Genomic DNA, 15,110 nt, shown 5'->3' with positions numbered 1-15,110 from the left:
CCCGGATTCCCTGGGACACGTTGCTTCGGCTCCCCGGGTTGAACCATCGACGCTGGGGCGTTCTCAGGTTGCTAGGTCTTGCATGTGGGGTGTAGATGCACACTATGGTATTTGCAGCGTGGACACAAGCATCACGATTGTTATGGTGCCATGATGAATTGCCCGGGTTGCCAGCCCACCCCCTTATTACCAATAACCTTGGCGATACAGCTGACGATCATCCCACACTATCCTTACCCGTGAGAATGCGGATAAATCAGGGTTACGCATTGCCTGAAACCCAACACTCAATGGAGCAAGCCGCCTGCTTATCGTCACAGTGCAGACAATTGAGCCCCTAAGCGGCCTCCCTCAAACGGAGTCTTACCTGCATGCCCAGGTACTCTGGGTCAGCCAGTGTCTTAATCACGGTTAAGCAGTAGCAAAATATATGGAGCAATGACTCGGATGCCCCTCTTGGCACATAATTGTGAGGCTGCAGTAGTGTAGTACAATACTGCAGATCGTTCTTTTCGGTTTGCGTTCTGCTCCACTTTTTAGGTCGCTTACTGAAAAGCCCCAACGTAGCGTGCTGGAACTGTTCAAAGCTATTGAAATATCAAAACCGGATCCGAGGCCATCGACCTGGATGCGGTCGGTCTCACGGGAGTCCCGCTGATCATGGCAGCGGGTTCCAATAAATGTCAGATATGCCGTAAGATTAGTAGGGCTCCAGGCGGCCCATAGCTACATGCATTGAAAGCCTGGCGCAGTATTTCTGTCGGTTGTGTAGTACAGAATAATCCTTGCGTACCTTGACCTGCAGGAAGTTATAAGAGTGTTGGCATGAGCTGTTGACCGTGTGAGTGGTGGAGTGTGCTCACAAGCGTCCGCTCTACGTCTTATCGACGCCACGAATAAATTCGTGAATCACTATCTTCCTAGAATAATCGATAGGTAGCTACCAAGGATGTTGCGGATTGACAAAGACTGTGGGATAGGGAGATTTTAAACACGACTATGAGTGATGGGCAGGCATCAGTCAATACCTAGCCTCGTTATAATACGCAACCGATAAGTAGTTGCAGGGGGCTCTGCAGAGCCTCCATCCGTGTCAGAGAGCCCCCGCCTCTCCGCCAGTAGTGTGATAGATTTGATCCCATGTTACGATTCCAACCGGCAACCGAACAGTTCCCATCCAGTTGATGGGGAGGGGACCAGGGGAGATAAGGTCGGAGACCCTATGCTTCATACTGTCGTGATACCGTTATAACAACGGGTTAGGGGGCTCAGATAACGCACACCCAAGAGGCTCCTGAGGAGGCGGCGCAGCTGGCCTGTATATATCTGACGTGTACCGAATCCAGCCGTGTGAGAATTTGACGTCGCATAATTTGTTCACAGGCTAGATACCACTACCATCATGTTCGGCACGTTGCGGCTAGACTCAGAGTGTAAGAACGCCGAGTTTATAGCGCAGGCGGATGGGAAAGCATTCAGCCAGATGGGATGCTCGTTGCCTCCTCATTCAGCTTGTGACAAATGCCGGGCAAAGAAGGTAGGAGGGAAGAAAAGTTCTTACTAGCAGTAAGAGTAATTTAAACGCTAATTCGTGTATCCAGCTCAAGTGCAGTGGCCAGAAGACAGGGTGCAATCGGTGCAAGGCCAGCCGGATCAAATGTACCTATTCCTTGATCTCGGACGCCGTGGAGAGGCGACGGCGCCACGCGGCGCGGAGCAAGGCTCAAAGAAAGTCTGTGGATGATTCCGGGTCATTGGGTGAAACGTCGAGGCCTCAGACCTCTTTCATCACAGCAGGCGATTCAGTCCAGATTCCTGACGCGGCATCGACACAGCCTGCCAAAGTGGACGCCAGCACGGCATATGATGCATTTCAGCCTTCTGAATTGCCTATCTTGGACGACATCAACTTCCACGACTTGCTGCCAGTTCACGAGGAGGAAGATTTTAGCATGACCTCGTTATGCCTCCCGTTACTTGAACTCCCGGACTTCGGACTGGTCGAGGGTGGCGATGGCCGGTCTCATATGCCTTGCGCTCCAGGTTGGTTTACATCGTCTTTGATCGGTTGTTCTGTCACCGGGCAGAACGAGCTCTATAAAACCAGAGAGTAACGTGAGTGTCCAGATTTTGGAGTCTGCGCCGATCGTGGCTGCCAGGCAAATGCCCACGCAACTGCGTCATGTTGCTGCCTGCAAATAGTGGTGCAGCTGCTGGAAGAGCTGGAGAACCAAACCCATGGTCACTCTACCAAAGGACTGGACACAGTTCTTGCCTGGCAAAAGGACGCGTGCAATAGCTGTATGATCATGTTGCGGTGCGCAAAATGCAGTGTGCGATCAGAATATATCACACTCCTAACAATCATTTGCGACAAGTTGGCTACCCTGAGCTGCAGGCTCGTCGGTTCTTGCCTACCAGATGTATCGATTTCTGGTAATAGCAACGTAGGGTCTGCCGGAGAGCTCAGTAACGTATGGAAGCTGGGTAATGATGATCGAGCGGCTCACACCATGTTTGTGGGGGACTATGAGATTGACGACTCCGACGAATGGTCCTGCATCATACGCGGCTTGCTCGTGGTTCAGCTTCAACGGTTACAATTGCTCATTCTTGAAATCGAGGCCATTGCAATGAAGGAAGCCATGAATACCCAGGTCACTATGTTGAGATACGCAAAGCAGCAGGTTGTACAACTGATAGAGGGACACCGTCACTAGCTAAGATAGGAACAGACCACTCGCGACGGTCATTAAGGTCTTTAAAGAGGGTCCCCGTACCTTCTGCCAATTCTATGAGCTGATGTGGCTTGAAGTCATAACATCCAGGTTGGTGAGGGTATTGCATATACGATTCGTAAGCACCAAAATTGCCTACAAAACATCGCATGTTCGGGGCTTGCAAGTGGATAGATGCGTATCTATGTACTCTGTAGTCTTAGTTCATCCCTGGGTTTCATGTCTTGACCAGAGTCATTGCTTTGATTGGCAATATTGGCATATACGTGTTTCTGAATCGCGTACTCTGTCCTAAGCCTGGTGTGGTATTGTAGGCCCAAACTGGTAGAACATCACCGAACATTTCCGCTGACATGAGACTTCTTCCTGCGTCAGATACATGGTTACCTAGTGATATCGTATTCATAATCAAAGTCACAAGACACAGCGCAAACCTAGAATAAATTACACAGGGGTCAGCCTGTGTCACCTGTCGTAAACAGCAAATCTCCGACTTGCCCGGATTGTCAGCCTTGGATCACCCTGGGGATTTGGTCTTTAAGTTCTACCTGCCACTCAACGGGACTTCATGGGCTCAGCTTGTCTCGCTAGATTCATATCGATCATTGCCTTGAGATATCAAACCAGTCTTACCCACCTCATTCATCATGCCCGGTAACTCTTTCAACCCTGCCACCGACATCGGGGACCAAAGTGGGAGAGTCTTTTTCATTACTGGAGGTTGGTTGAGCTACCATGAAAGTGTGGAATACCCTTCCTCGCGCTCATACATTCTTTGACATAGGAACCGCCGGTCTCGGAAAGCAAACAATCCTCAACCTCATAAACCACAACCCAGGCCATATCTACTTCACGGGTCGCAACAGAGATGCTTCACACGAGCTCATCGAGCAATCCAAAGCATCAGCGCCCAATGTGCCTGTCACCTTTATCCACTGCGACCAAATGTCCCTGAAATCCGTCCAGGGCGCAGCGCAGGACTTCCTCGCCTCCAGCTCCCGCCTAGACGTCCTAATCTGCAACGCCGGCATCATGGCCAAGCCACCCGCCCTAACAGACGACGGATACGAGCAGCAATTTGGCGTCAACCACCTCGCGCACGCGCTCTTCGTTAAACTTCTCCTCCCCATTCTCCAAAAGACAGTCTCTACTACTCACGACGCCCGCATTATCTTTCTTACATCGCTTGGATTCAAAATGGCGCCCGCCGGCGGAATCGCATTCCAGGACCTCCGGACTGTCCAGGATTATGGGACCGGGAGTACCTGGGCTCGATACGGACAGAGCAAGCTTGCGAACGTGATTTACCCTGCTGAGCTTGCGAGGCGGTACCCGGAGATCACGTCTCTGTCGATCCATCCGGGGACGATTGCAACTGACCTTATTGGTAGTTTGGGCTGGTTTAACAAGCTCTTTGTGTACATGGCGAATCTGGGGAAAGTGCAAGGTTTGGAGGTCGGATCTTACCAGGCTTGTTGGGCAAGTACAGCGGCTAAGAGGAGTATTACGAATGGGGGGTTTTATGAGCCTGTTGGGAAGCCTGGTGAGGGGTCTAAGGAGAGTGAGCGCATGGAACTTTGGGAGAGTCTGTGGGAGTGGACTGAGAAGGAGCTTTCGGGGTATAATTAGTCTGGAAGGAGATATGACATGAGCAGCTTGTCACTTGTTTGAGAAACGCCGTAAGAACCGTTGATCGTTATTGAATTATATATGCTATTGCTGGAAGCACATGTAACCACTATTCTTCAAGTACCGTGCTGGGTGGTTGGAGTGTTGGCCAGTTTATGCTTTACCTATTCAATAGTAGCCAGCCATTTACTACTATCTCATGAACATCCTCTTCAAGGTCCTTATTCTTCACTCCAAACGAAGCGAATTTATTATGAAAGATTTTTAGGCCTCTGATCCGCGATATGGAGGGCCTCTCAGGCAAGAAAAAACTCCAGATGTGGACATCAATCTGAGCTCCTGACTGCCTCCAGGGCTTCCTGCAGGTATCCAATCACTCACACAGACCACTCACACCCAACGGTACCTGTTTACTGGAACCATTCGTACCTGCATGGAATACGCCTCGTGATACATGGATTGCGCTATTATTGTCGCGGCTACGCCTCGCAGAGCTTCAAACATAGATTCGAAAATCAGCCACGCCCGTGGAATACGACCTGCGGCTCAGGTCCAGAAAGTAAGCAGTCACCTTGCGCCTTGTGGGTTTTGAACGGGTCATGCTTCCCAGACACCCAGTTCTACAGGAACATTGCACTGGGGCTGTTTGGTGGTTGTATCGCCACCGGGATAATTGCATACAAGGGCGAAGTCATGAGACTGAGAGGGCGAACCGGAATAAGTGGCATATCTGACAGGAATTGTGAGAGACTGCAAACCTCGAAGTAATTTGGCGCTGCAAGTGCTCGCGCATTTCATCGTTAAGAGCATGTTTGAAGATTTGGCGACTCCTACTTTGCATCGTCACGCGGTGGCTTGGTTTGAGGGGGCATCGGCTCTGCTGGTGAGTAGTCAGTAGATGAATATTATGTGAGCGCCCACTACGCAGCCGGAGAGATGGGCGGGAAATGGCCGTATTCGAATTCCTTTTGAGAGAGAGGGTTTCAGCATGGGGGTGGAGTTGGGCTTTCGCCCGGATGACATGTTTCAAAATACCTCGCTGCTCGTCGTACTCTGTATCTCAAAAATATGGTCTGAGGTCAGGTCTGGGGCTCTTCGAGGAGCAACCCCGAAGCAGCCCCCAAGGCTCAGCATCAAGAGTGTACGAGGGTGTTGTTGTTGTTCGGGGGGCTCAAGGCGCGGCGACTAGGATGACAGTAGGGTCTTGAGATTGAGAATGACCGTATGGCTATAAAGATGCCACTTGCCATCTAAGACTGGCCATAATCCTTATTGCTAGAAGAACAAGCGCAGTTTTTTAAGTGTTCACTCTACGCCCTTACCATCGCTTTCAGGATGATCAAGCAAGCCGTTGTGCTCTGTACAGCAACTGTCTGGAGTCTCCTTGCACATGCAACTCCAATCTTGAATGTCTCAGCTGTCTGTCAACGCTTCGTGAATGTTACAGGACAGTCCACCGGAGTGCTGCTCCCCGACAAGGCGGATTATCTAGATACTGCCTCTGGTAAGATAATTTGAGCCTATTTAATTCAGATCCCCTGTGTAGTAACAGCCTACAGAGAATTGGTCTCAGACCAGCCAATTATCACCACTCTGCATTCTGGAGCCGGAGACAAGCGACCATGTTGCGCAGGCCTTGAAACTACTTACTGAGGCAGACCTCCCATTTGCAGTGCGCGGTGGGGGTCACATGCCTGTCACTGGTGCAGCTAACATAGACAGAGGAGTCCTGATCTCCCTAGAGCGTATGCAGACCATGGAGCTCGTCAATGATGGTGCTGTGGCACAAGTAGGCCCCGGTCTACGGTGGGATGCTGTCTTCGAGTGGATATCAACTTATGGCCTCGCTGTTGTTGGCGGGCGATATGGCCCCGTTGGAGTCCCCGGCTTCCTTCTCGGGGGCGGAATCAACTTCTTCGGCTCACAGTATGGCTGGGCTGCAAACATGATCTCGAATATGGAAGTTGTCCTCGCGAATGGGACAATCGTCTACGCCAACCACACCTCGCACACGGACCTCTTCTGGGCCTTGAAGGGCGGATCTAGTAACTATGGCATTGTCACGCGCTTCGACCTTAGCACCTTCCCTCTGACAGAGTGGTACGGCGGCCAGGTCTCCTTTGACACTGCTTACACCGCAGAATTTCTTGACGCCGTTGCCGCATATGTGAGTCCTGGCGGCGGCTCCGAGGATCGCGGCGCACACCAAAACCCAACCTTTGAGATCAATGTCAGCACCGGGGAGAGGAGTATCTACGGGGTCTTCACTCACTTGGATCCTAATGCTGCACCGGCTTCCTTTGCAAATTTTAGTGCAATCCCAACTGTTTCCGACTCGCGCGGTACTCGCTCTACTCTCGCCAATTTAACCGCGGATACATCCTTGGATGCCTATGGGGACCGAACATCGCGACAGCTATTCCGGACCACGACACTTAAAGCTAGTGGACGAGCAGTCGCACTCACTCAAAGTGTTTTCGAGGAGACGGTGGAGTCCATGCGGGAGGAGCTGCAGAGCGTCTCAGGCCTCATAGTAAGGTCTAACCACCAGGCCATCACGCAGGGCTGGCTTGAGGCTGCGCGCGAGGCTGGCGGCGACGCAATGGATATTGATCCTTCTGAGGGTCCTCTACTAGGCGAGTGACCCATGCCGAATTGGTTTTGCGTCCGCAGCACTAATTCCCATTCCCATGCAGTCTACCTCCTCGGCGCCCAATGGGACAATGCCGCTGACGACGAGGTGGTTCGTGAGTTTAGCAGGCGATGCACAAGGATCATTGAGAGGAGAGCCCGCGAGGAAGGTATCTACCATCCATTCAGATTTCTGAATGATGCATCGGGGGATCAGAACCCCTTTGCTGGCTACGGGTCCGAATTGACCCGTTCGAGAATGCGCGAAATTCGTCGTGAATATGGTAAGTTGTCCCCTCGGGTTCTTGCCAGTACCGCGCTAATGGAACGTTTGGGTAGATCCCCAGTGTATTTTCCAAAGATTGATGCCTGGTGGCTTCAAGTTGGGATGTTAATAGCATGTGGCATCCAAGCGGCTACTCATCCAGTCATTGGTTTTTTTTTTCTTATTTATCTTTCTATTTCTTGTAATGTCCGTTGCTACAATGTATTTGTTATTGTTTGTTAAAGACCTGTGTGCCTTATGTGATTGTTACTTATAGTTTAGTCGCATGAGTCTGCAGAATGCGAAAGTCCGTTGCCTCCTTCTGAGCTCTAGTCAACTCTGTATTCCTGGCCCCAAACCAATCAGCCCGGCATTCTGAAAGAGGTTCCTCGAGCTCCGTATACTCCTCGCCCAACGTCAGAATAACACGCCCGTTCCACCTCGCGGGCCTGTCTGTTTCGGGCTTATCTATTCCGTAGTTTTCGACTCGATGCTCCTGACGTGCATTGGCAGAGTACACTAGCGCGCGGGCTACAAACAAAGAGGTACTAATCGGAAGCCTCGCTGTAGCAATAGGCTTTGCAAGATGAGGGGGGAGTAGTGCGGTAAGTGTTGCGGCGGGAGCGACGGCGTTGATGGTGATGTTGTCCTGGATCAGGACTGAACGGAGAGATCGGACGAGTGTTATAGTCTGTTTCTCTCGAGGAGACTCGGACGATGATCAGTTTCGCGATCAATACTTCTTGTCATGAATTGGGGGAATTATACCGCTGCTTTCGAAGCACTGTATATTGGTAGGCTCTGCTCTGGCACATACGCAGTCGCGCTGCTCGTAATCACGATACGCCCCCCAGAGGACTGTCGCTTCATATAGTACACACCCAGCTTAATGAAATTCACGACGGCTCGGAAGTTCACATTCATAACGGCGAAGTCGGGCTCAGCGAGGTTTCCGCTGTCGTCCAAAATGTCCATGGAATAGTCCCTTGCTTCAGACGTCCCGGCGTTAGCAAACGCCATATCAACACGTCCAGCCTGCTTGATAATCTTGGCGAAAACGGCCTGAAGTGAGGGCCAAGATGTGACGTCGCAGGGGATAAATGTTGCTGATGGTGGGAGGACAGAGTTGAGGTCTGCGGGTGTGGGGATAGTCGATCCATCAGGCCTCCTCTGATCCAGGATGAACACTCGGGCGCCTTTTGCTGCGAGAAGACGGACAACTGCAAGGCCAATACCAGAGCCGCCTCCTGTATCAGGTCAGAGTTTGTGCCTTTACCTTCTTTACTTTCATGGGAGTTCTCTTCTCTACCAACATACCAGTTATTACAGCAACCTGACCGTTAAGCTTGGGTATACATTCGTCGCTGATGTTGATGGTCGTCATCTTTGATTCAAGTAATACGTAAACAGGTGACACTTTAATCCTCTGTGACTGCAAGAGTTTCAAGGGCGTGATATTGATAGATCACCTGGGAAACTCAGTGGCCAAACATCGTCCCCTAGGTATGGTGCGGCTAACCAGACCCGAGATAGCGGTGACCTTCTGTATTGAGAAACTCTCCGTACCAACCTAGGAATAGCCGGGTAGGCATCTAAGTGAGCCCAGATGTTAGAGCCTCGGCGGAATCCCTGCAGGAAGGACAAGGATACCTCGGTTGACGTGGCAGCTTACCAGATGCATTCGCATCGATTTTTCCCCTGTCTAGGATAAATTCCGTATCTATTGTCAACTCTGATACCCACCCAAACCTCAACTCCATTCTCGGGTGGTTTTTCCCTCCAATGTTCCAAATTTCTGTGTGTTTCTTCCACTGTTCTCTTTCCTCTGTGATGTTGCTCGTTATCAGTCTAATCGCCTTGGTGACATACAAGGTAGTCCGCCTTGCCTACTACGTAAACCTTGCGAAGGGGACAGCTCTCCCTTATACTATCACACCGTTTCTGGAGACGGAAACCGCCTCCCTTCTATTGCTCAATCCCCTTCTTCGACGTATCTATCACTCACATCTAGACCGGGGCGAGGGTTGGCCGCGTTGGTGTCGATTCTTCATCAAAGACTGGTCATGGGAGGATAAGCGACGTGCTCATGACGAGCTGGGCGATGTATTCCTCTGTGTATCGCCTGAGGGAATCATCTGCTACTCTGCCGAGGCTGCAATGGGGTTGGACGTGATGAATCGACGCAGCGACTTTACCAAGCCGCGAGATAAATATAGTAGGGCTCCACCGAGGCTATCACAATAACCCTCCACTTGGGCTAGGCATTGACAACGTGAATGCAACAGAGATCCTCGAGCCTTACGGTCCGAACGTTGTAACCGCTGAGGGGAAAACATATCAGTTCCATCTCCGCATTACAGCCCCTCCGTTCAGCGACATCTCTGGCGTGAACTCGCTGGTATGGAGGGAGACCACTGCGCAAACGAAGTGCTTGATAGATGCCTGGCTGCAAGCTCCCCAGGGCATTCAGCGTGACGTGAACTCCTTGACGTTGGCCGTGATATCGCTCGCAGGGTTCGGTAAGCGGTTGGACTGGAAGAGCACGGCGCAGACGGAGGATGAAAGCAGCTTCCTCTCAGCTATCAGTGACACAGTACGCTACATAGTTCTGATCTTGATTATTCCTCGGTGGGTGTTGATGCTCACGCCATGGAAGCGAGCGGCAGTGGCTCAATTCCAGCTCGAGCAGCATCTGCGAGGGATCATCCGTGATCAACGCACGAAGCTTGCAAAGGATATCAACCACACCGATGCATATTCTAGAGGAAACCTCTTGACTGCCATAGTCCGTGCCTCCATCGTTCTAGAGTCGGAGTCAAACGGGCCCTCGCAACCCAAGGGCTTCAACGATGAAGAAACAATGGGCAATGTCTTTATCTATCTACTAGCCGGTTTGTCTACCTCGATAAAATTTAGCAAGCAAGAGCATGGTCAACTGCTGACATCGCCCAGGTTACGAAACCACCGCAAACGCAATCATCTACGGACTCATCGCGCTAGCTATCCATCAGGACATACAGGACAATGTCATTGCAGAAATCGACCAAGTATACGAACACGCTAAAGATTCCGGCAGTCGCACCGAGCTCACCTACGAAGACGACTTTGAGCGCCTAGAATATACATACGGGTTTATGTACGAGACACTCCGCCTCTTCCCCGGCGTAACCCTAATCACCAAAGTCGCCACAAATCCTCAGCATATCACAACGAACAGTAAGCCCTACCTGTTACCAGCCGGAACAAGAGTCTACCTCAGCGCCCCAGGAATACACTATCACCCCAAATACTGGCCAGACCCGGAGAAATTAGATCCCCATCGCTGGATCAACACCGACAACAGTGGCAAGCGGGTTACGGCCGCAGACAGGAACAGACAGATGCGAGGGACATTTCTCGGTTTCTCGGACGGCGGCAGGGCCTGTCTGGGCAGGAAGTTTGCGCAGGCAGAATATATTGCTTTCTTTGCGACGCTGTTGCGTAGGTGTCGTGTTGAGTTGGCGCCGGGGGTGGACGCCGCGATCATCAAGAGGGATCTGTATGGGAAGAGCGGTGGCTCTATCACGCTGACGCCGTTGGGTAATGTGCCGCTTCGGATACGAGCGCGATGATACACCTGCCCGCCATGATTTTGCTATGTATGTATATAGTGAAGGAGGTACCCATTGCTCCTTGCGGCTTGAATACGACAACTTTATGGTAGTAGTCGGTGGCAGCTATTTTCAAAACTAAAGACTTTCGTCCTTGTTCATTCCTCGAATTAGAAAGCTACCCTTCTTATCTAGATGGGGTTGGCAGTTCATGCGCTGCTTCCATATTCCTTCTTTTCACTTCCGTCGAATTTTGGGGCTGAGACCACACCTCCTTTAGTTCCGTACGACTGGAAATTTATATTGGCCGAGTAGGGCTGTACTGTATGGGGTCTTTATACAAACTTAGTATGGTGTGTTCGTGTTATCTAGGCCCCTGAAGGCGACAAAATAAAAGGCAAACCGAATCCATTCTTGATTACTTCCAGCCCTAAGCAGAGTCACTCAAGGCCCAGCATCTGCATAGTAATCTCCCACAACATCGCCTCTTTGCCCTCATCATAAGCATACTCCGCTACACCAAAGGCCCCCGGGGCATTGGACGAGCCCGCCTCGACACAGTTTTCAAGATACACACCGCCGCGAGCCTCCCACTCCTTACTTACGGCCGCGAATACAGTAGTAGCTGCCCCCTGTGCCGGATCCTTCATGAATCTCACGACCGCAGGATTCTGCTCCCACCCGCTCTTCACAGCGTCAGGGAGATACCGTTGCAAATTTGTGAAAATCCCACCCGGCATCACGCTCAGCGCATGGATACCCCTCGATCCAAAGTGCCGCTCTACATAGTTCGCCATGTAGATCTGCGCTAGCTTGCTTTGCGCATATGCCTTGCCCGGCGTGTACGCGTCCGGGCGGGCAAGGTTGATGTCATCGAACTGCATCTGAGAGGCTAGATGCCCGCTGCTCGAGACGTGGATTAGCCGCGACTTGAAGGACGGGGTCGAAGCTGCCGCAGCGAGCATTGCGTCTCGCAGGAGCCAGAATAGCGCGAAATGGCCTAGGTAGTTAGTTGCGAGTTGGAGCTCGAATCCGCCGTCCGTTTCCTGGCGCGTAGGGATCTGCATCACGCCGGCGTTGCAGATGAGGACGTTTAGAGTGCGTGAGCGTTGCAGGAAGGTCGCTGCTGCGGCGCGGACAGAGTATATGGAGGACGTGTCTAGCTGGAGGAGCTCGACGCGGTCTGGGCAGAGGAAGTCTCTACAGGCTTCCTGGGCTTTTGTGAGGGAGCGTGTGGTTAGGAAGACGCGGGCTCCTGTTGCGGCAATGGCACGGGCCGTTTCGATGCCTATTCCTGAGGAGCATCCGGTGATTAAGAAGACCTGTTGTGGCCTGGATTAAGAGTGCGACATGGTATCATTGAGACTCAACCTACTTTGTCCTTCATTTGCCCTTCCAGGCATTCATCACGGATGATCTGTAGGGCTGTGGGTCGCGCATCGCCAGGACCAGAGGGGGCTTGGTGAGCGGCTGCGTATAGCGACATGATAGCTATGAGGCCGGGCGGCGAGGAGACAATAATGAATAACAAACCTTTGGATTTTGTATGGTCCTCCCAGACCGGGGTAAATGGTATAGCCAGCACTTCTGCTTTTCAGGCGGGGTAAGGAGTCAAGGTGGGAGCACAAAGAAATGTACAAAAAGGGAAGAACTCCGACTGCGGCGGCGCCCGGGAGGGGATTGGACCTGGTTACACGCACTCATTCCATGCCAATCTTTCTAGTCTTAGTGTATTTGTAATTCAAGACCACATCCCGCTGCGTCATGCCTTACTGCCTTCACAACCTCCTTCTTATGACTCAAGTATTATTGAGTATCACTGCTGTTAACGTTCATGGAACCGAACCATCAAACTGGGCTTCCACCACATAACATGAACATGGCTCTGCCCCTGCCAGTCCAAATCAGTATTGACCAGCTCCCAATCATACCTAAACACCAACTTCGCCAGAATCTGGTTGATCTCCATAAGAGCAAAGCTATAGTAGTTGAAGTTAGCCACGCACATTTGATCCCTGTCATCTTTCTGCGCTGAGTCAGTACGAGATAGTTTACTTACTTCCGTCCCAGGCAACCACGGGGACCTAGTGAGAATGGCTGACTAGCTTCCTTAACGTCCGGGCGGCTTGCATCTAGCCAACGCTCGGGGTCAAATCTAAAGGGATCAGGGAAATTCTTCTCGTCGTGCGTGACTGTAAATGCGCTCGTGTACATCTCGGTCTAAATCCAAGTACCACATTAGACGTGTGACGGCAAGAATGAAAGGAACATACACCCTGGGGAACCCAGTGCCCATCAATCATAGCACCAGGAGATATTCGAGGAAAGCCCTGCGACCCGGGAGGATAAATACGGAGACCCTCTTCAATGACGGCCCGGAGATAGGGCAACTGCTGTGCAGAGGCCGCGTCAATCTCCTCGTATGACTGATAGTGTCCGCGGACCTCCCTACAGAGCCTATCCCAAGAGCCGCCTGGCGCCTGGTCCTTCAAGAGGTAGAAGGTGGTGGCGGCAAGGAACGTGGCAACCGTTTCGCCGCCGGCAATGCTGTGCACGCAGCGCGCCTATTAGCTGATGTCTGTTGGACGAACACAGTTTCATACGCCAGATGTTGGGGGACTTACACCAGAGTGGAAGCATGCGCCGTCAGTTCCTCCTGCGTGATTGTGCCGTTGTCCACCTTGCTGATCAGGTGTGTCATGAAGTCATTGCGGCTGAACCGCACAGATAGTCGCCTGCAATGCAATGAGTCGGGAATGTTCGAAGAAGATATGTGGATTCAGAAACTATACTCTTTGACTTTTTCCCTGGTATACCCCGTATGCTTTCTAGAGATCGCCGACACAAACGGAAAGAAAAGTCTTGCCAGTGTTCGCACAGACGGAAGACGTCGAAGATTGTCAGCGACGGTGATAAGATAAAGATGTTCGAGAATAAGCTCCTGCCAGAAATGTGGTTTCCCTGGAAGATTACAATCACAACGGTGCCCGAAGGATCGGAAGGACGGAAAATTCATAGACATACCATTTGTAACACAGCCAAATGACTCCCCGAAGGCCATTTCTCCTAAGACGTCAAAGGCAATCATCTCATACCACTTTGTGATATCGACTCCCTTGCTCTTCGGGCCTCCAAGCTCCCCAAGCCGATTGACGAATCCATCCACGGCGTTTGCCACAATATGCTCCTGCTCAGACAGAGCCTTTGTTGAAAAGGCGGCCGAGAGGGACGCTTTCATCCTTCTGTGCTTCTGCGGGTCTCGTTCGCTGCCAATACAGAGCGAGTTGAAGCCTGATCCGTACATGTTGTAGAATTCACTTTTTGTGGGGATTTGTTTGCCGCCTGTTTGGTGGCCGTAGATGTCCTTGAAGGAGGTTGCGGAGCCGAATGAGAGCTCGTTTGGTGACACTCGAAAGACGGAGCCTGGTTGATTAGGGTTAACATGGCTAGAGCTCACTGAGGACATGGAACCTGGAGTTCATTTTACCATATTGTTTGTGCCCGTGATCAATTGCGAGGTGAAAGCGGCCGCCAAGGGTATAGTAGAACCTCCATATCTATGTACGTGTCAGCAGTTTACTCATAGAAGCCCAAGACGAGGTTCGCGTGGTTTCACCAGAGATGACCGTGCTAAAAGGGGCCCCGGATACGATGCCAGTGGGTGAAGATATAGATTATAAACAACCACTTGCATCCAATACAAACAGATCTGACTATGTAAGCATGTTTCCTGAAGATATAAGGTATCAACATAGGTAGGCTTACCAAAATGCCAACCAGCGCAAAGGGAGACAGCATAGTGACCGGTATCGCAAATGACATTCTAGAATAGGTGTCTGAGTACATTCTGATGAAGGGGGATATGGCGGCTCATAGGCATATTGCCTAAGATAAGGGAATGGTTTAGCAAACCACATTGTGCGCATTCGTAGTGAGAAGCGGCAGGTTGCCGACAAACCTGCAGATACGTATCACTCGGTCCTTTACTCGCCGAGGAAATCCCCGACCTACGTAATACGTTACCTTACCTAGCCATTCCTACCCTGTGTGACGGGGCCCCCAACCACACCACTAGTGCATACCCTTTCTTAGAGATGAATAGAAGAAAGCTATATCGTCAGTACCGGAGAGCTTACTTCAATCGTTACTGTGTGTACGCTTTGCAATCCCTTTGAATGATCAGATTAGAACTTTTCTATTCTTTTTTTTTTTTTAGCATCGGTCATCATTTGTTGCTTCTTTTCGCCTCATGTTTCC

At 51.2% G+C, this 15,110-nt stretch overlaps 6 protein-coding genes across 6 annotated transcripts; 3 read left to right on the top strand and 3 right to left on the bottom strand.

Moving 5' to 3' along the window:
* Positions 1 to 3,738: 3,738 nt before the first annotated feature.
* Positions 3,739 to 4,496, top strand: BDV14DRAFT_170852 (oxidoreductase, short-chain dehydrogenase/reductase family; the record flags this gene model as incomplete). The annotated part of the gene is made up of 1 exon (XM_073768280.1): positions 3,739 to 4,496. A coding segment is annotated over exon 1 (593 nt), but the record flags the coding sequence as incomplete, so codon positions are not given.
* A 1,206-nt stretch (positions 4,497 to 5,702) lies between these two features.
* BDV14DRAFT_198692 (FAD-binding oxidoreductase) lies at positions 5,703 to 7,393 on the top strand (the record flags this gene model as incomplete). The annotated part of the gene is made up of 4 exons (XM_073773012.1): positions 5,703 to 5,871; positions 5,927 to 6,991; positions 7,064 to 7,282; positions 7,338 to 7,393. 4 exons carry the CDS (start codon positions 5,703 to 5,705, stop codon positions 7,391 to 7,393), a joined length of 1,509 nt encoding a protein of 502 aa, XP_073629526.1.
* Positions 7,394 to 7,534: 141 nt separating this feature from the next.
* On the bottom strand, positions 7,535 to 8,647 carry BDV14DRAFT_188790 (short chain dehydrogenase reductase; the record flags this gene model as incomplete). Its single annotated transcript, XM_073771116.1, has 3 exons — positions 7,535 to 7,954; positions 8,032 to 8,510; positions 8,581 to 8,647. 3 exons carry the CDS (start codon positions 8,645 to 8,647, stop codon positions 7,535 to 7,537), a joined length of 966 nt encoding a protein of 321 aa, XP_073629525.1.
* A 446-nt stretch (positions 8,648 to 9,093) lies between these two features.
* BDV14DRAFT_207884 (cytochrome P450) lies at positions 9,094 to 10,962 on the top strand (the record flags this gene model as incomplete). Its single annotated transcript, XM_073775264.1, has 3 exons — positions 9,094 to 9,478; positions 9,549 to 10,154; positions 10,216 to 10,962. 3 exons carry the CDS (start codon positions 9,094 to 9,096, stop codon positions 10,872 to 10,874), a joined length of 1,650 nt encoding a protein of 549 aa, XP_073629524.1. The 3' UTR covers positions 10,875 to 10,962.
* Positions 10,963 to 11,183: 221 nt separating this feature from the next.
* On the bottom strand, positions 11,184 to 12,462 carry BDV14DRAFT_170850 (NAD(P)-binding protein). Its single transcript, XM_073768279.1, has 2 exons — positions 12,229 to 12,462; positions 11,184 to 12,175 (listed from the first exon to the last, which is right to left on the bottom strand). Exons 1-2 carry the CDS (start codon positions 12,337 to 12,339, stop codon positions 11,294 to 11,296), a joined length of 993 nt encoding a protein of 330 aa, XP_073629523.1. The 5' UTR covers positions 12,340 to 12,462; the 3' UTR covers positions 11,184 to 11,293.
* A 216-nt stretch (positions 12,463 to 12,678) lies between these two features.
* On the bottom strand, positions 12,679 to 14,651 carry BDV14DRAFT_188787 (cytochrome P450; the record flags this gene model as incomplete). Its single annotated transcript, XM_073771115.1, has 9 exons — positions 12,679 to 12,832; positions 12,913 to 13,073; positions 13,127 to 13,400; positions 13,478 to 13,588; positions 13,646 to 13,814; positions 13,878 to 14,276; positions 14,341 to 14,410; positions 14,470 to 14,562; positions 14,619 to 14,651. 9 exons carry the CDS (start codon positions 14,649 to 14,651, stop codon positions 12,679 to 12,681), a joined length of 1,464 nt encoding a protein of 487 aa, XP_073629522.1.
* Between the last annotated feature and the right edge of the window lie 459 nt (positions 14,652 to 15,110).

The sequence above is a fragment of the Aspergillus stella-maris genome, assembly GCF_047715825.1.
Source record: "Aspergillus stella-maris strain CBS 113639 unplaced genomic scaffold BDV14scaffold_18, whole genome shotgun sequence".
Classification (NCBI taxonomy): Eukaryota; Fungi; Ascomycota; class Eurotiomycetes; order Eurotiales; family Aspergillaceae; genus Aspergillus; species Aspergillus stella-maris.
The sequence above is the reverse complement of the archived record's forward strand: the minus strand, read 5'-3'. Positions and strand labels throughout refer to the sequence as shown.